The 20,224-nt window shown below is 44.4% G+C and overlaps 1 protein-coding gene across 15 annotated transcripts in view; it reads right to left on the reverse strand.

The window, feature by feature from the left end:
• Window positions 1-20,224, reverse strand: part of RYR3 (ryanodine receptor 3) — a 630,986-nt gene that overhangs the window by 254,993 nt on the left and 355,769 nt on the right. For 10 of the 15 annotated variants that reach the window (XM_050954771.1, XM_050954772.1, XM_050954769.1 and 7 more), the window contains 5 exons: window positions 19,867-20,002; window positions 11,621-11,801; window positions 6,570-6,678; window positions 4,269-4,389; window positions 3,313-3,482 (listed from right to left, as the gene is read on the reverse strand). In XM_050954771.1, the coding sequence (XP_050810728.1) occupies window positions 3,313-3,482; window positions 4,269-4,389; window positions 6,570-6,678; window positions 11,621-11,801; window positions 19,867-20,002 (717 nt within the window). The remainder of the gene's footprint in view (window positions 1-3,312; window positions 3,483-4,268; window positions 4,390-6,569; window positions 6,679-11,620; window positions 11,802-19,866; window positions 20,003-20,224) is intronic. The other 5 variants (XM_050954773.1, XM_050954774.1, XM_050954770.1 and 2 more) reach the window with 1 other exon arrangement.

A 20,224-nucleotide genomic window follows, 5' to 3' on the forward strand; every position in this document is an offset into this window, starting at 1 on the left:
TATGGTCATTATGTGTGTTAACAAATTAATGATCTACAGAATGAGTACTGCATTATCTCATTCAGTTCCTCTGAGATTGTATCAACCCTAAAAGACAGTCTCCGGGGAAGAACAGTAAGGACACCACTGGAAATTAACCGTGTCAGTGACAGTGTTTCATATTCTCAACAACATATTGTTCTTAAAAACAACTGAAGACAACGTTAAGGGTCTGATTTCAACATAGATATTTAGAAATACTGAGTTAAATCAGTACATTCTAATCTATGTTCTACTCCATATGTTGGGCCTGATTCTCAACTGCTTTGAAGTTGTGTACCACAGGTGTAATTTGCTACCAAATCATAACTCTCCACTCACACCAGTCGTAATATTTACATCTATTTTACACTCATTTTGTATTGATATTTGACCAAGTTAGGTATAAGACAGTGGAAAATGAGGCTCTTAATGTGTGGCACCACATAATGTGTCATAAAGATGACTATTAGATATGGGTATTATGACTTCTGTGCACAAAGAACTATATACAATAGTTTAAATTACTTTTATTTTAGGTTAAGTATCACTTTTTGGCCCTTTGGTGAAGATCATGTGTATTTAGATTAAGCAAAATAACAAAAAACAGAATAAAAAAGCAGCATCTCCATGGGAAATATAAAAGCAGCAAAGAATCCTGTGGCACCTTATAGACTAACAGACGTTTTGGAGCATGAGCTTTCGTGGGTGAATACCCACTTCCTCAGATGCATGTAATGGAAATATCCAGGGGCAGGTATATATATGTGTGCTAGCAAGCAAGCTAGAGATAACGAGGTCAGTTCAATCAGGGAGGATGAGGCCCTGTTCTAGCAGTTGAGGTGTGAAAACCAAGAGAGGAGAAACTGGTTCTGTAATTGGCAAGCCATTCACAGTCTTTGTTCAATCCTGAGCTGATGGTGTCAAATTTGCAGATGAACTGAAGCTCAGCAGTTTCTCTTTGAAGTCTGGTCCTGAAGTTTTTTTGCTGCAGGATGGCCACCTTAAGGTCTGCTATAGTGTGGCCAGGGAGGTTGAAGTGCTCTCCTACAGGTTTTTGTATATTGCCATTCCTAATGTCTGATTTGTGTCCATTTATCCTTTTCCGTAGAGACTGTCCAGTTTGGCCGATGTACATAGCAGAGGGGCATTGCTGGCATATGATGGCGTATATTACATTGGTGGATGTGCAGGTGAATGAACCGGTGATGGTGTGGCTGATCTGGTTAGGTCCTGTGATGGTGTCGCTGGTGTAGATATGTGGGCAGAGTTGGCATCGAGGTTTGTTGCATGGATTGGTTCCTGAGCTAGAGTTATTATGGTGCGGTGTGCAGTTACTGGTGAGAATATGTTTCAGGTTGGCAGGTTGTCTGTGGGCAAGGACTGGCCTGCCACCCAAGGCCTGTGAAAGTGTGGGATCATTGTCCAGGATGGGTTGTAGATCCTTGATGATGCGTTGGAGGGGTTTTAGCTGGGGGCTGTATGTGATGGCCAGTGGAGTCCTGTTGGTTTCTCTCTTGGGTTTGTCTTGCAGTAGGAGGCTTCTGGGTACACGTCTGGCTCTGTTGATCTGTTTCCTTATTTCCTCGTGTGGGTATTGTAGTTTTGAGAATGCTTGGTGGAGATTTTGTAGGTGTTGGTCTCTGTCTGAGGGGTCAGAGCAGATGCGGTTGTACCTCAGTGCTTGGCTGTAGACAATGGATCGTGTGATGTGCCCGGGATGGAAGCTGGAGGCATGAAGGTAGGCATAGCGGTCGGTGGGTTTTCGATATAGGGTGGTGTTAATGTGACCATCACTTATTTGCACCGTGGTGTCAAGAAAGTGGACCTCCCGTGTAGATTGATCCAGGCTGAGGTTGATGGTGGGGTGGAAGCTGTTGAAATCATGGTGGAATTTTTCCAGAGTCTCCTTCCCATGGGTCCAGATGATGAAGATGTCATCAATGTAGCGTAGATAGAGAAGGGGTGTGAGTGGACGAGAGCTGAGGAAGCGTTGTTCCAGGTCGGCCATGAAGATATTGGCATATTGTGGGGCCATGCGGGTGCCCATAGCAGTGCCACTGATCTGGAGATATATATTGTCATCAAATTTGAAATAGTTGTGTGTAAGTATAAAGGCACAGAGCTCAGCAGCCAGTTGTGCTGTGGCATCATCAGGGATGATGGGAAATATAGTGTCTTTTCTAAAATAGTCCAAACTGAAAATAAATGGATGCCTGTTTTTGTAGAGAAGAGAGTTCTTATAAATGTAAAGGTTCAGAGACTGATCTTTTGAGAGAATCAAAGGAATTGGATTCATAGTATTCATAACAGGAAGTACCAGAAAGCTCATGACAATGTTTCTCATCATAATATTTCCAGGCCAAAACTGAAAATCTAAGAAATTTGGATAGTTTGAATAAGAAGGTTAATGGTGATGGCGGTTGGCGACCAGATTATGAAACTGAAAAACTGAGGCATCTAATATGACTGACACACAAAGGATGCTTTGGTGAAGTTGAAGAAGATTTGCACAGGGGAATTTGGCAGCTGAGTAAAGAAAGGCTGACCAATCCTCTGTTTCATAACCTCAGGCAATCATCATTGTTCCGTCTTCTTCACCAGCATAGACTTGACTTTCTGTGCAGTGAATTTGACTCTTATGCAGAGTACTTCCAGCACCTGCATAAGGAGTTAAAGTAATTCTGGGAACTTGAGGGAAAAAAAAGAGCCTTTCTCTAGTTATTCATAGAAAACAGATTTCTTACCCATCCCCTGTCTCAAACTAACAGTGTCCTTTAAGGAAAAAGGATAAATTATGTTCTCAGATATGTGAGCAGAGTTCCCAAGCATCTGAAGGTGGTCTGGCCCAGTCTGTCACATTTTTCATATTCTTTACGTTCCTAATCCCTTCAGATTCTATCATATGAATTTTCAATATTGTGGGTGCTGTCTGAGAGCTTTCTAAATGAAACAATTCAGCATATTCATACTAACTGAAATTTATTTTTAACATATTCTTGCATTGAAATTTCTCACTTTTTTGTTACCTTATGAGCTCTTTATACTGTATTTCTTTGCTGCTTTTGCCTCCCCAATGCTAGTACTGAACATTTTTGATCAAACATATATACTGTATGTTTATATATCTGTAATTGCATTATTATTGTTTGCTGATATTAGTGAGCATTGTGAGAGGGCTTATTTATTACTTTTTCTTTTTATGCAATACTAACTAAAAAGTTATATTTTGTAACACTGATGTAGCCAGTATCCTCAACCAATGTTCCTTGTTCTCACTAACAAAATACTTACTGTATCCAAAGAGGCAGATGCTCTTAAGTCTTGTAAAAATCCAACCTCCAGTAGGTGGAGGAGGAAGCTTTGGTCCTTAATACCATAGACACGGTCCAAAAACAGCACCATTGGTGCTTTATGGTCAGGACAGAAACTTGCAGACATGTCTGGCTCAGTGACTGTACCATCTAAAAAAAATTAAATATTTAATTTCTATTTCACACAAAAAATGCAGCTCAACTCAAAATCTCCTAAAAACTTTCCATTTTCAAATCTTCTAAAGAATTCTAATGTATAATAGCAGACAATAAAATTATAGGATGAAATTCATCAGTGAACTAGGCAGCTGCAAATCCAGTAAGTTCAATGGCGTAGCATGCATACTTGTGTCCACAATAAAATTGCCTTGTCTTTTGTTCTAAGCAATCAACATGTATAAAGTAATTTTCTTAATATAACAATAAAGAACTATTATGGAGAAAGAGACAGTTAGACACTGCAGAAAGATTGGTTAGAAATTGTAAAAGGCAATCAGAATATATTTGTAGAGTCACAGCCCCAGTGCAAAACTTATAAAGGCATTCTTGCTCAGTTTTTATAGACCCCTTTTACCTTCTGTGATGGGAGGGCACGGCAGTCCTAGCCACTGTATAGATGGAACCTGATTGGGGATTATTTGGCATTGATTAAAGAAAGGATGATGACCCACACTGTCCAATTTGTTGATAGGTACTCCCAGATATTTTCTGTGAATTAACTAAATAATTGCTTCCTGTCTTTCTTCTGGCATGGCCAGACAATGTAGCCAAAGGCTCCCCTAGTGCACGTGGGCACAACTTCACTGATTTAGGTGGAGATGCACTCACACTAGCGTTTAATTTAGCCCAAAGTCCATAGAAATTATAGCAACAAAAACTTCTGTATATCTATTTAAACACTTTTGAAAAGTCTGCATGATGGTAAACTGAAGTTACCTTTGTTAACTGATGATAGCTTTAGTGGTATACTTATAATCCCAACCAAGTCTTCTGTTGGCACAAGAGAACGAAGAATTGACCTGATTCGAATAGCTTCTCCTTTCCCAGTTTGGATAAGCTGTTGAAACATGATCATACATATAAAATAAGATATTTAGTTAATTGAAAAACACTGACAAAACCTTTGATTGAAATATTAATACTGAGGGTTTTGTTTGTTTTGTAAATCACTATTGACCCCACCCCCTCCTGCGTGCACGCACACACACAGAGTATATAAAAGGGAGGTTCCAGTTTTTAATCATTCCTTTCTTCTTGCCTGTCCCAATTTAAATGGGATGCCACAGATTTCTGAAAACACACTGAGGCAGTGACTACACTGAAATCACAGGGTTCAGTTTGACATACCAAAGCTGGCTTTTATCTCACTAGCTTGGGTACCAAAGCAACAAATCCAGACTTTTAATCATTTTTGTTGCTCTTCTCTGGACTTTCATGAAGGATGTCGACAAACTGGAGAAATGTGGCACCCAGAACTGGACACAATACTCCAGTTGAAGCCTAATCAGTGCAGAGTAGAGTGTAGGAATTACTTTTCATATCTTGCTTACAACACTCCTGCTTATATATCCCAGAATGATGTTTGGTTTTTTTGCAACAGTGTTACACTGTCGACTCATATTTTGCTTGTGATCAACTATGACCCTCCAGAACCCTTTCCACAGTACTCCTTCCTAGGTAGTCATTTCCCATTTTGTGTGTGTGCAGCTGATTAGGTGCATCATTACTATAAACTTCCAATGGGAATTGGGTGCCCACTTGCCCTATGTGCCTATGAAAATCTTCCCCAGAATGTTTATTCGTGTGAACTTATTTTGTGTTTAGCTTAGATATTTAGACTATTCAAAACACCCAAACTGATTTTCCTCAAACTTTTCAAAACAGTTATCTTTGGCCTAAGATTACACAGGGGAAGTTATATGTTCTAAGAAATGGTTGAGAAAGTTATGAGCAAATGAAAAAGGTGGCTAAAATTAAAAAAATAAATCTGAATTTATTTATGGCATTTGCTATGGCAAAACCTACAATGTAATATACATTCATTTATAAATTACCATCTTTTTCCCACCATAGAGATGCTTCCTATCTAGCATCAATATCAGTACAGTTTTGCAAATTATTCATTGCTGGGTGATGAATTAAATGCAGACCAGCTAATCTTTATGTGAGTTGTCACAATCATTGGTTTGCATTAGCAGCTTCTGCAAGGTATGTTACAGGACAATAAAACTAATGTGGTAAAACCAACTAGCAAGTGGGCAGTTCCGTTGTCAGTAGCTTGCAAAGTTTGTTTTTATCGAAGAATAATTAACTCTATTCCTTAAGAGTAGAAGTTACAAGTTTTTTAATTTCTCCTACATTCTACTTCTATCCTGAAGACTCACATTTTATTTTCAACTCTGTACAGTTTCATTTAATCAAATCTTTAGAGATCAAGAAGAACGTTCAGAGCATCTGTGATTTCTTTTCTACCCTACTTATAAGGCATCAGCGTCACCAACTAACTTACATATTTGGAGAGGCAGTGCTGCCTAGTGGATAGGGCACTGCACTGTAAAACCTGTAAAGTGAAATCCTAATGTTTCTGAAGTCAATGGCAAAACTCCAGTTGACTTCAATGGAACCTGGATTTTGGCCCTGGGTTCTGCTTCACAACTCTCATACTGACATGCTGGCTGAACTCGGATGAAACACTTCACCTTTGTGTTTCTCTATGTCCCCTTCCACCATTTGTCTCTTACCTAATTAGATATTTCAGGACAGAAATTACCTTTCAGCTCCGTGCCCCCCTTCCGGATCTCTACACACTATTGTCATACAGATATAATAATAAAGGTCCTTGGGTTCCAGACTACTTACTCAATACGTGACCCTAGGCAAGTCATGTAATTTAATTGCATCATAACTAATGCAGCTATAAAACTCTGTATAAAACCATGTCCTTCAAAAAACAAACCTCTTGTACTTCATCTGAGTTAAGCTGCCTAGATGAGCAGTTTTACACTTATACTCATAATACAAGTCAAGGCAAATACTGTGATTCCTTTATTAGTCCAACACACATGCAAATATCCAAAATCTGGGCTGAAGTACTAACAGTTTTAGCAATAAGTACATTTTTTTATATAATGTGTTTTCAGTATAATGTCACTTGAATGGATATAGATATTTGCAGCTTGTATACTTTACCCAACTCCTTTTACTTTTATTTCTGAGCAAGAGAGCAAAGCCACTTACATGCATTTCTGGTGCACAGCGTCCAAGCAAGTCTATCAGAGCTGAATAAAATGACATAATTGCATTGCCCATGTGCACAATCTCATCTTCCTCCTCTTCTTCAACACTGCTGAAAAGGAACCAAAAACGTGAATATTTTGGTTGACATTGGATAGCCTAAAATAAGGTTGGATTCTTCATTATAAGCTGACTGTGTAAAACTTTAGACTAAAGCTCTTGCTGATTGAAAGCAGTGTTTATTGACCTATTTCTTGTGTCTGGTCACATATTAATTTCTTCTACACTAAGAAATACATTTATTATTCACTTTTTCTTCAGGTTTTATTGTAGTCTTATTTTATAAGTTAGCCCAGAATAGGTAGGAAAAGTCTTTCATGTTTTCTGTTTAAAAATATTTTTCATTAATTCTGTAGCATGCTCCCTGTGTACATTTTATATGAAAAGTCCGATTATAAATTATGTACCCTGTTCCACATCTGAAAGTTCACACTAATACTTCTGTATCTAAAATATGTATCGGGTTCTCAAGTTTGCTGGGGAAGGAGGACAGGTTGTGGAATGTACATGAGCAACGCATCTCAAGAACAAGTTATGGAAAAGGTAATTGTCTTTTCTTCTTCGAGTGCTTGGTCATGTCCATTCCACATTAAGTGACTCCCAAGCAGTACCCCTGGAGGTGGGTAGGGGTCCACAGACATGTAGATCACAACACAGCTTTGCCGAACACAGCGTCGCCTCTGGCCTGCTGAGTGATGGCATAATGACCCATGAATGTGTGGACAGAGGACCATGTCATGGGTCTACAGATGTCCTGGATAGGGATGTACACCAGGAAGGCAGATGAAGATGCCTGGGCTCTTGTTGAGTGGGCTCTGACAATTAGCAGTGGCAGAACCCCTGCTAGGTCATAACAGATCCTTATGCACAAGGTGATCCAATTGGAAATGCTCTGCGAGGACACCAGAAGGCCCTTCATCCTATCCGCTGTAGCGATGAAGAGCTGAGTTGATTTATGGAAAGACTTGGTACGTTCTAATTAAAAAGCCAAGGCCCTTCAGGTGTCCAGGGCATGAAGACACCTCTCTTCACTGGACTTGTGTGGTTTGGAACAGAACACTAGGAGGAAGACGTCCTGGTTCATATGGAAGGTGGACCGCACCTTTGGCAGGAAGGCCGGCTGGGGGCACAGCTGAACCTTGTCTTTGTAGAAGACCGCGTACGGTAGTTCTGAGGTCAAGGCTCTAATCTCAGAGACCCATCTTGCTGATGTCACCGCCACAAGGAACGCGACCTTCCATGACACATGAGAAAGGGAGCAGAAGTCCAGTGACTCAAAGGGGAGGCCTGTGAGCTTAGAGTGGAACAAGTTAAGATCCCACTATGGGACAGGAGTCCGCACCTGCAGGAAGAGTCTCTCAAGACCTCTCAAGAATCTGACCGTCATGTCATGGAAGAACGCTACTGTCCTTGGATTGGTGGGTGAAAAGCGGAGATGGCTGCGAGATGCACTCTAATGGAAGAGTGTGCCAGGCCCTGGTTCCTCAAATGAAGCAGATAATCTAAGACAGATTGTATGGAAAGAGACCCAGGAAGAAGAGATACCATGCTCGGACGCCCAGCATAAGTGAGTCTGATTGAGGGCTTCCTATATCCCAGGTGGACCTGTTAGACCTCGGAACAGGTCCACTCCTCCAGGTTCAGCCATGCAGTATCCATGCCAAGAACTGGAGGGATGTGAGGTTGGGGTGTAAGAGCCGACCATGGTCCTGTGACAGCAGGTCCAATCAGCTGGGCAGGGGCCAGAGATGGGGTCGCTATCAGGTTCATGTGTGTGCCGAACTAGTGCTGGCAAACCCATGCCTCAATCTCAAGGGAATTGGGGTCTGGGTGGGAATATAAGTACTCATGCCCTTTGGGTGGCACAAAATACTTGCTTTCAATCCTTTTAGAGATAGGGGCCAGGGAAGAGGGAGTCTGCCACAGGGCATCAGTGATTTTGGAAGGGGTAGAGCCATCCTGGCAGGAGCCGAGGACATCTAACAGAGAGTCTGAGGGCTCTTTCAGTTCCTCTGCCTGAAGTCCCAGGTTGGAAGCGACCCTCTTCAAAAGTTCCTGGTGCACCGTGGCATCATCCTGAGGAACTGGGTGTGAGGGCCCCATGATAGCCTCATCTGGCGACAACGAGGACGATGCTCGTGTCATGGGAGCCTTAACGTCCATTGGTGGTCCAGCCTAGGTCCTCCTGGACCTGTGGGGTCTTACCCCCTCCCAAAGACTTGAGCACCAGAGGGGGATGGGATACTGAGGCTTCTGGCCTCTCTGAGGCTCCCAACACCGACCGGGCAGCCTGGGGAGGTTGGGTGAACCCCCAAGGGTTCCACGGGTACCGTGACCCCGGCCACTGCACTTGGGGCCATGGGACAGGTTTTGCTGCTGATTATGTGAGCGGCACCATTGTTATCGGGGCTTGTCCCACAGTCAGGGAATCTTTCTCCATGCTGGAGCTATAAGCAGAGCGGTCAGTAGCAGGCAACCAGGATTGGATGGAGTGGTGACTATTGTCTGACCGGTGCTGGTCGCTGCGTCTTGAAGCCAACCTGTCCGAGCGAGACGGGCAACTTGGTTGGGATCTCTGGGTCGGATGGCATTCGGTGGATTTGCGTCGGACACCCGGCGATCCATGCCTTATGCTACTCGACCGGTACCAGGATGTCAAATGGGACAGGAAGCAACTACGGGTCAGCTGCTGGGAAGATCCTCCTGGTAGGGCGACCTCTTTGTTGGAGATGGGCAATGACAGCTCGGTGATCGGCGGACTCTAATCCCCGATCAGTCCTGTGATTGGTACTGGGCCCTTGGAGATGGTTGTGGCTGGTCCCAGAGTTCTTGCCAGGTGGTATGTGCTCTGAAGATCTGCACCAATCTACCGGAAAGGTATTCCTCAAGTCCCTCGATGGGTGCCCCTGGTGTGGGGACTGAAGAGGGCGCCGCTGAGTCTGCCTCTCTAGTCCTGAGGCGTGACAGCTTCGGGCAGGCGAATGCTGGCAGGACATCCCTCTCGATGGGGACAGTACCGCTGAGGCAGGAACACACGCATTGAACCCAACGTGGGTTTTTCCTGAGACTGGGGTACTGCGGGAGCCGGTGTGGGTGCCACTGGGAGCGTCAGGATGTCCTGAGCTGCTTGAAGGGGTTCGGGCATTGACGGCACCTGAAGCTGGCCAGGGCCAGCATCGCTATCTGCAGTCTTAGGCAAAGTATGGGATGGGCTGCACCACTTGACTTGAGCTGGGGTCTGACTTCCCGAAAGGGGTGTTGAGCTGCCCGGCACAGGTCTTGGCTCGCCCACAGCCCTCTCCTTTCCCTTACAGGAGGTAAGAGATCTTCCCTTCACAGTCTGTTTCGTCTTCTTGACTGGAGCCAGGGAGGGAGATCGGTACTGGCTTGTGGATGGCACCGGTGGAGCACTGTGTACGGAGGCCACGGTGTTCGGTGCAGAGTTGGACTGCTGCTCTGGTGCTGAAATGAGTGCCATCTCCATTAAGTGCAACTTTAGATGGATATCGTGCTCCTTTTTCATCCTATGTTTGAAGGACTTGCAGATCTGACACTTGTCGCTTATGTGTCCTTCACCTAAGCACCTTCGGCAGCTGGTATGTGGATCACTGATGGGCACAGGACATCCCCTGGCTGAGTCCCATTCAGGACTATAAGAACTTCAAGAACTACTGCTAAGGGTAGCTAACTGTAACAACTAACTACTACCACATTACAAGTTCTACAGAGTTCGAAGGAACAGAGAACGAGACAATGCTAGCCAAAGTAGCAGATGTTCCAGCATCATCACTGGTGGCAAGAAGGAACTGAGGGTGGGGACAGCCTGCAGCACGCCTTATACTGCGCCATGCAGGCACCACTCCAGAAGGCGCCAGAGCTGGTCCCCTATGGATACTGCTGAGGCAAGTATGCATACCTAATGTGGAATGGACATGAGCAAGTACTCAAAGAATAATAATTGTTTACTCTTCTATTATGTTATTAGGATGCTGTCTACCATCAATTAAAGAGGAGTTATCAACTTCTAATTGATTTGTAAAGTCAAAAAACTACTGCACTTCATGTAAATGTGAGTGTGACGATAGACACGAGTTTGCTGACAGGAGGATTCTGTGACAATGACCAATTCAAAAATGTACTCTACAGTGTGGTTTAGAAAAATACGTCCATTGCTTTAGACAAATGGAAAGAAACTTCAAGATGTTTCTTACACTGAGATTTTCAAAGCAGATTAGGGGATTTAGACAAGTATCTTTCAATTTGTTGAATTGCTTTGAAAACCTCAGCCTTAATCTTTTCTTTCAGAATTCCAGAAGCAAAACCATTTCTTCTGTGTAAAGTATTCAATAATGCATAGATTTTATTGAATCTCTGGGGCGGGGGTAAAAAGTAGCCAGCTGGGGTCACCTCTCCCCCTCACCCAAGAACTCTGCAGAGGAGACATCACCTGCACCACTCTTGGGCACTAAGACTTTCTTTCCTCCTGCCATGTGGCCTCAGGGGAAAAACCTTCTGAGCTCAGTGCTCCTTGGCTGTGTGTGTGTGCTCCAACTCTCTTGTTCCTCACAACCCTCACAATCTCTTCAGCTCAATTTCACACCACATCTGCTCCTCTCCCCAACGCTTTCCTGCCCTGTCCCCTCTAGCTCCTTTCCCTTCCATGTTCTCTCTCCCTTCACCTTTCCTTCCATTTGCTGATCCACTCCTAACTAAACCCACCATAAAAAGCAATCATAGAACCAACATGAAGCTTGCTGTTATCACACTGTTCACTCTCCTTGTGTGTTATCCTACTCTGTCCCCCCTCTGTCTGGCTTATCAATTTACACTGTAAACTCTTTGAGGTAGGGACTGTCTGCCACTCTGTGTCTATACAGTGCCTAGCACAATGGGGCAAACATGGTTAGTCATTAGATACTACTGTAGTATACAAGATTAATAATTCAGCTAATGAAACACCAACATTTGCCAAAAGAGCATATACATTTACTTACACTTCTCTTATATAGCACTGAGATGGAAGGTCAAGAGTTGGGTTCTCTGAGATCTTAATAGCTCCTTGCATAGCTGCCAGCAAACCATTTCCTCCTTCTCCTCTAAGAGCTGGCCCAAAGCATTCTGGGCGTCGAATAAGGAGCTTGACAACAACACTAGCATTTTCCTCAACACTTTCACCTAAAGACCAACAGGACATGTTAGCCTCTTATATAAAAGCCAATACATTTCTTCTGAAAGGAAACCACTAATTTGTGAACAGTTTGGATTTTTCCCTAACTTTTACAGAACATAAAATAATAGAGAGAGAGAGAAACAAACTTTTTTAAAAGGGACAAATGCTAAATTTACAGCACCAGCAATAAATCTATTTAATCAAAAATCAGTTATTATACATAGAATGACATTGTAAACTCCCCCAAACTGTCTTGGCCAAAGTTCAACAACCCTAACCTAGAAGATTGCCAGGGGAATTCATTTCCAAAACTACTTCTGTCTTTGCCCTCTCTTCTGAGACTGCAAACAAAGGCAGCAATTCTGGTAGCAGCTTCTGAAGTATCCATGCAGGAAAATGACTGAGAACTCATTTCACATAAATAATTAAACCGTCACTAGAAGGTAGCAAAAATGGTTACTAACCTTCTGTAATTGCTGTTCTTTGTGATGCGTTGCACATGTCCATTCCACTCTTGGCATGTGTGTGGCCTTTGCAGTCATTGGAAACTTTTCCTTCAGTGGTTCTGCCAGGATGGTTGAAACGCCCTCTGCCATTGTGTGCTAATGCATTCAAGTATGAAGGGCCCAGCCATCCCAGAGTTTACTTAGTTCCTTTTTGCTGGACAACCCACTGCACAGAAGTAGATGGGTGGGTCGTGGATTGAACATGTGTAACACCTCTCAAAGAACAACAGTTATGGAAGTTTAGTAACTATTTTTTCTTGAGTGATTGCGTATTAGCATTCTACACTTGGTGACTCACCAGTTATAAAGCAGGTGGTGAGATCGGAGTTGATGTACACACAGATTGGCGTACAACTCATTCAAATTTAGCATAGTTTCTGGAGTACTGAGTGATGGCATAATGGGATGCAGAGCTGTGGACTGAAGATCAGGTAGCCTCTCTACAAATTTCCTGGATAGGGGCATGCATAAGAAATGCCATCGAAGCCACGTGAGATCTTATTGAATGAGCAGTTACTCTGCTTGATGGAGAATGCCAGTCAGGACATAACATACATGAACACAAGAGGTTATCCATAATGAAATTCTTTGTGAGGAGACTGTGAGATCTTTTATCCCATCTGTGATGACCACAAATAGTTGGGCTGACAAATGGTACTGTTTAGTTCTATTTAGAACACCAAAGCCCTTCCAACATCTAGGGTGTGCAGGCATTACTCATCTCTATTGTAGGAAAATAAATCAAGTGGTTAACATGAAAGTTAGATATCCCTTTAGAGAGAAATCTTGGATGAGGGCATAGATATACTTTATCCTTCAAGAAAACTGTATAAGGAGGTTCAGGCGTCAGAGCATACAGCTCAACAACCATACAGGCCATAGTGATGGCTACCAAAAAAAGCCACTTACATTGACAGGTGTAACTCAGAAGCATATTGCTAAAGGCTTAAATGAGGCCCCATAAGCTTAAACAAAACTAAGTTCAAGTCCCAGAGAGGAACAGGTTCCTTCATCTGTGGGTACAACCTTTCTAGGCCTTTCAAAAGTCTGATTGACATAGCATTAGAAAATATAGAAAGGCTGTCCATGTGTGGCTGGAAAGCTGATATTGTTGCCAAGTGGACCTTGATATATAGGAACAATAAATAGTCCAGAACATGCTAGATTGAGTAGTGCATTGGCAAAACTTCAAATTGATGAGACCAGGAGGAAAATTGCTTATATTTTGAAATATAAGTAGCCCTGGTGGAGGGTCTTCTGCTATTTAACAAGACATCTCAAACAAGACTCCTCTCTAGGATTTAACCACGGAGTTTCTAGGCTACCAAATGAAGTGCCTGCAGGTTTGGATGGAACAGCCAACCATAACACTGCAAAATGATGTCTGAGGCCATAGGAAGTGAAATCAGAGCCTATCTGATAGATCCATGAGAATGGAGAACCAGTGCTGCCAGGGCAATGCTGCAGCTATTAGTATAACCTAGGCATGGTTCCACTTGATCTTTAGCAACTCTCTGTGTAGGAGTGGAATTGGAGAAAAAGCATAGCAGAATTGTTCAGCCAGGATAGTAGGAAAGTGTCTGTGATGGAACCTGGACTGCAACCTTGTATGAAACAAAACTGACGGCATTTCCTGTTAGTTTTGTTTGTGAATAGATCTACCTGGGGATTTCCTCACTGCTGGAAAATGCACCTGACCTGATGGAAAATGCACTTGGCTACATCCAGGCAGAAAGACCACTTGTGGTGATTTGTAAACAATCTGCTTAGATGGTCAGCATGCTCACTCTGCACCCCTGAAAAGTAAGAGGGGTCAAGATTGATTTAATTGGCAGAGCAAAAGTTCCAGAGGTGAATGGCCTCTTGACAAAGTGGGGAAGAGCAGGCTCCTCCCCTGCCTGTTGAGGTAAAACATTGTTGCTGTGTTGTCTGTGAGAACAAACAGGCTTTTTCCCTGGACACGAGATAGGAAAAACTGGCATCCTAGCAGATAACCCTTAGTTCCCTGACATTGATTTGTAGAGACATGCCTTGTGAAGATCATAAACTCTGAGTTTGGAGGGGACCCAGATGAGCACAGATACATCTGTCACCAATGTCAACGAAGGCTAAGGGTGGACACAGTGAACACCTTCACACACACACTGAGCCAGTGAGCTCTATAATCCTCAGAAGGGGATGAGATGCCTCCTGAGGAAACTGCCTCATCGGGCAGGAGGACAATGAAGCCAGCACAGGTTGAGGCTGGCCCTCCTCCATAAGCTCTCCAGCAGACTCCTCCTGAACCACCACTTCCTGCTCACTACCGGGCCCAGAACCGGACTCAGGGACAGGTAGTATCTGGTGAGTAGACTCTCTGTGCCTCTCTGAGGAGACAGAGCAGGAACGCCTCATGCATGACTTGAAAACTGGGGGGAATCTTCAGATTCCAAAAGAACCATTGGATGGGTGGTGGGCCCCAGTAACTCCTGGCCATTGCAGCTTGAGGAGCTCGAGGCAACCCCAGGTAATAACACCTGGATAAGGAGTAGTATGACTGGCTCCGAGGCTGGGAAACATAGGAACGAATCTCCAATTCAGAGGACTAATCACTCTCTGCTGACCAAGGTTGGGGTGGGGGGATTATTATTAGCATTCTACCCTTCTCCAATTATGCTGGAGAACGTGCAGAGGCAGTGAAGAGTGTAAAGCAACTAACATTGCAAACTTCTCCTTTTATGGTACCAACAGGGGCATAAAGTCTGAGGCCAAGGAGGTTGCTTCGGTACTGCTGCACCTCTGCCTGCCAGTACCAAGAGCATGGTTTCCAGCACCATCAGGGACACAGGTACTGACAGACTCAGAAGACCTCTAACCGCTGCAAATGCCTCAAGCAAGGTCGGTACCAAGATGGGCTCAAGTCATTGTGGTCACAAATGTAGAAGGCACATCTTCAGGCCCCAGACTCAACAGTGCCTCCCTCAGTGTTGGAGCCAATGATGCTGCTTTCAACACTATCTGAGATGGGGAGTGCTTGTATTTTGTCTGTATTCTACTCTTATCCCCATGCTTAGAGGATTTGGTTACCAGCAGTTTTCCTTTCTCTGTGGTCTGTCTAGAGGTCTCATGCCTCTTCTTGGGCACTGGAGAGGGCAAGTGGTGCCAAATCTCAGGCAGCATAAGAGGCACACTCCTAACCAATCCCAAAGCTCTTGATGCCAAGTCAAGACAGATAGCTTCTGATGGAAGTCTCAGGGCTGCTCCAGGAGCAAAAACTTCAGCCTCACTTCTCTGTCTTTAGTCTTTGGCTTAAAGTTCTTGCAACTCTGGCAAGGATTCTGAATAAGAGCTTCCCCCAAGCATTTCAAGCAATTTGAGTGTGGTTCACTGTCGGGCACTGGCCCAAAACAAAAGACACAGGGCTTGATGCATGGTGACCAAGGCATCCCTCAGTACCAAGAAAAAGAAACCCCAGATCTGGTGACTGAAAAAGAACACTAAATGTAAACTAACACTTACTAAGTACTAAGCAACTATAAAACAAGATAGCAAGTGCTCTTGTGAATAGTTAAGGCAAACCATGAAATTCCAACAACTATCACAGGTGGTAAGAAGGGACTGAGATGCTCTGCGGCAGCTGGGTCCTTTATATTGGAGTTTAGTGGTGTGCGACAGCAGAGGTGCTCAAGCCACCCTGATGGGTGCCACTGAAATAAAAATTTCTGACTACTGTGCATGGGGTGCACGTACACCAAGAATGAAATGCATATGTGCAATTACTCAAAGAAGAATTTTCTGTTCATTGCTGACCAGGGCCAATATTCCAACTAGTGACCTGGATCAATCATAAAATTTAAATACCTGACTACCAGTCCTTGTAAGCATTCACTTAAAGCTTTAGAAAATATACTACAGGGGACAATGCTGCACTGATATAAGGATAAATACTAATTTAACAGGCTCCCTCACATTCAGATTGTATAAAACTCAGTGCAATCCCCGCCCCAATTAAAAGATTAATTGTTTTAAATGGCCAGTGTTTTTCATGAAACAAAGTGATATTATTTCAGTGGTACAACAGAATAGAGATTGTTGCTGAACACTGTATTGTCTATGTCCTGGCACAATGAATATCTCCTGTGATCTAGCAACTAAATCTTCTCAGAGTGACTAAGGAATATCAAATCCACCAAGGATTGATACATCTGCCCTCTAGACACGGCAGGGCCGCCAACGGGGAGGGCAAGAGGGGCAATTTGCCCCAGGCCCCAGGCTCCGCAGGGGCCCCTGGAGTGAGGTCCTTTACTTGCTCGGGGGCCCGAGAAAACTCTTGCGGGGCCGGGCCCCAGAGCTTCTTCTGCTCCCGGTCTTCGCTGGCGGGGGAGTCCTTCTGCTCCGGGGCGGAAGGACTCCCTGCCATCGCATTACCGCTGAAGCGGGACCTGCTGCCGAAGTGCAACCCGGTCTTCGGCGGTAATTTGGCAGCGGGGGGCCCTTCTGTTCAGGGACCCACAGCCGAAGTGCCCCAAAGACCTGCGGCGGGGGCCTCCCGCCACCGAATTACCACCGAAGAGCGGGCTGCACTTCGGCGGCGGGTCCCGCTTCGGCGGTAATTCGCCGGCGGGGGGCCCCCGCCGCGGGTCTTCGGGGCACTTCAGTGGCGGGTCCCAGAATGGAAGGGCCCCCCCGCTGCCGAACAGGGCCGGCTCTAGACATTTCGCAGCACGGGGCGCCCCCTGCCACTTGCCGGTCCAATGGCTCTGGTGGACCTCCCGCAGGCATGGCTGCAGAGGGTCCACTGGTCCCGTGGCTCCGGTAATTTAACTGCAGTAAAAAAGTATCTCAGATTATTTTCAATATATGTTTAGGTAGGGATAAATATGTTTTGCTTGCTATATAAAGACTTTAAATAGAATCCTTCTCAATTTCAATTTTTTGAAGCTTTTTGTTGAAGAATTGCCACTTTGAGGTCTATTATTGAGTGATCAGAGAGACTGAACTAAAAAACTTCAAAAACAGATTCCAACATGAAGCTGCAGAATTGGAATTAATTTACAAACTAGACACCATCAGATTAGGCCTGAATAAAGACTGGGAGTGGTTGGGTCATTACAAAACCTAAACTTAATTTCCCCAATATTAATTTCTCCCTACAGTTACTCACACCTTCTTGCCAACTGTCTATAATGGGCCTCTCTCTTACCATTTCAAAAGTTATTTTTCCTCCCTGGGTATCCTGCTGTTAAATGATTTCTCTCATTAGACTGACCTAAAACTTGGTAAAGCACCACCATCTTTTCATGTATTTATACCAGCTCCTGTATTTTTTACTTCATACATCTGATGAAGTGGGTTCTAGCTCACGAAAGCTTATGCCCAAATAAATTTGTTAGTCTCTAAGGTGTCATAAGGATGCGGTTTTTTTTTTGTTTTTTTTTTGCTGATACAGACTAACACAGCTACCACAGAAACCGTGTGCTTTTGAGACATTTATTGAAATTAGCCTTCAGTGTTTACTTTTTTGTCTTTATGGTTTGTCATATCAAGTGATGAAATAAAAAAAATCACGATTGTTTTTAAATATCTGAGGGTTAACCTTGAAATCCTTATTTGGACAAAGCTCCCAGCTATAACAATGGTTATTTTGCCTGAGGAAGGACAGAACAAAAACTTCAAGATTGGTCTCCAGGTTTGAATCTGATATCAGTGTGATTAGCAGACCTTTTAAGCTTTAGTAATGCTCCAAAACCCAACTTGGTATGGCCACTAAGAACAGATTTTGGACAATTGGCATGTTGAACTATTACTGTGCTTACAACTGCACTGGTCCTTTTTGTTCATTTTAACCTCTTGTGTGTTACATCAAACTTTTCACTAGTCTGATTAGTGATCTAACATTATAATAAACAAGATCAACCAAATTATACCCTGTCAGATTTTCATCAGTGAGTTTCTTCCCACTGTATAGTTAATGAACATTTAAAATATGTTAGGAATACTTACATTACATTTAAAAGGTTGAGCCTTTCCCCACTGTCTCCCCCATGTCAGAGCCTTTCCCCACTTCTGCAGTTTTTCCCTGCTGAGGAGAACGGCTCCAGCAATGGGGAGCTAACAACGTCTTTTCCCACTGCCTGAGTCTTTCCCTCTGGTGAGGAAAGGCTCCATCAGCAAGGAAGTTGTGGGACACAACATTGCTAAAAAATAGCAGTGTAGATGGAAAGTACAGCTTGGGCAAGTAGAGAGCCACGTAGGGCAGGAGCGGCAAACTTTTTGGCCTGAGGGTCTGCATTGGGTTTCCAAAATTGTATGGAGGGCCGGTTAGCGGAGGTTGTGCCTTCTCAAACAGCCAGGCATGGCCTGTCCCCTGTCCCCTATCCAACCCCTCCTGCTTCTTGCCCCCTGACAGCCCCCCTCGGACTCCTGCCCCATCAACCCCTGCCGTTCCCTGACGACCAGCCCCCTAGAACTCCTGTCCGATCCAATCCCCCCTGTTCTCTGACAGTCCCCGGAACCCCTGCCCCTGACTGCCTCCACCACCCCATTCAACCCTTCCTCTCATTCCTGACTGCCCCCCGGGGACCCCTTCCCCATACAACCATCCCTTTTCCCTGTCCCCTGAGCGCCCTCAGAACCCCTGCCCCTGACTTTCCCTCCGCCGCCCCATCCAACCCCCCCTCTCCTTCCTGACTGCTGCCCACCCTTGCCCCATTCAACCCCCTTACCCGCCCTCTGACCACCCTGACCCCTATCCACATCCCCACCTCCTGAACTCCTCTGCCCTCTATCCAATCCCCCCTCTTCCCACGCTGCCTGGAGCACCGGTGGCTGGCGGCACTACAGCCGTACCACCCAGAGCACCAGGACAGGCAGTCGCACCACCTAGCTGGAGCCAGCCATGCACTACGCAGCAGAGAGCACTAGGTCAGGGCGGGCTCTGCAGCTGTGCTGCCCCAGGAACTCACAGCCCCACCGCCCAGAGCATTGTGGCGGGGCATGCTGAGACTGCGAGGTGGAGGGACAGCAGGGGAGGGGCTGGGGGCTAGCCTCCTGGGGCAGGAGCTCAGGGGTGGGGCAGGAGGATCCCACGGGCTGGATGTGGCCCGCGGGCCGTAGTTTGTCCACCTCTGATGTAGGATGTGTACTTGGGCATGTCTTTACTCACCTAAGCCAGGTCTCCCCCAGTCAATGCTGCTATTCATACCTGTGCTGGGAGAGCTATGTTTATGTACACTACATGCTGCTTAAAGAAGCATGCAGTGTAGACATATTCTCAAGCGCCAACTGCAATCTGTGAACCTCATCAGCAGTCTCAGCCAAGTGTCCAAGAAATGAATGATCATTGAGAAGGAACTACTTTTTCTCTTCTAGAGTTTGTTTCTTCATTTCAGGATTAAGATACATTGGCAGGCAACAGGAAGAAATGACTAAATTTTTCAGTACTGTTTATCCAGCATCTTTCACAAACACTACACTCACACAAAAATACTTTACTGATAGAGAAATGTGTAAAACATGCGGTTTTCTTAAAACATTTAAGAAAACATGTCTTAAGATAATCAAGATGCCAAAGATTTAAACTTACTGTTAACAAAGACAGCAAATCTTAAGAACGATAGGTAACGTTCACCCTCTATCGGATTCCATCCAATGTCAGGATATCCTTTAGCTACCAGCATAGGGCAGCTCTGAAGTCCACAACCAGCCAAGTAGGTGACAACCTGTTAAATACAAGCATTTGCAGTATTAAAAATTTGTTATGTTTTAGTTTTGAAATACATTTCTAATAATGTTATTGATTTTTGAAACAAAACAGAATATCAGAAATAAATTACAAGATATTTTTATATAGCAAATGTTTTGACTAGCCTCTGAGAAACAATGTGGTTATGCTTAACATTGCATCAATTAATTTTTCTAGCTCTTAGTTTTCTATATCAAAT

The sequence above is a fragment of the Gopherus flavomarginatus genome, chromosome 5 (genome assembly GCF_025201925.1).
Source record: "Gopherus flavomarginatus isolate rGopFla2 chromosome 5, rGopFla2.mat.asm, whole genome shotgun sequence".
NCBI lineage: Eukaryota > Metazoa > Chordata > Testudines > Testudinidae > Gopherus > Gopherus flavomarginatus.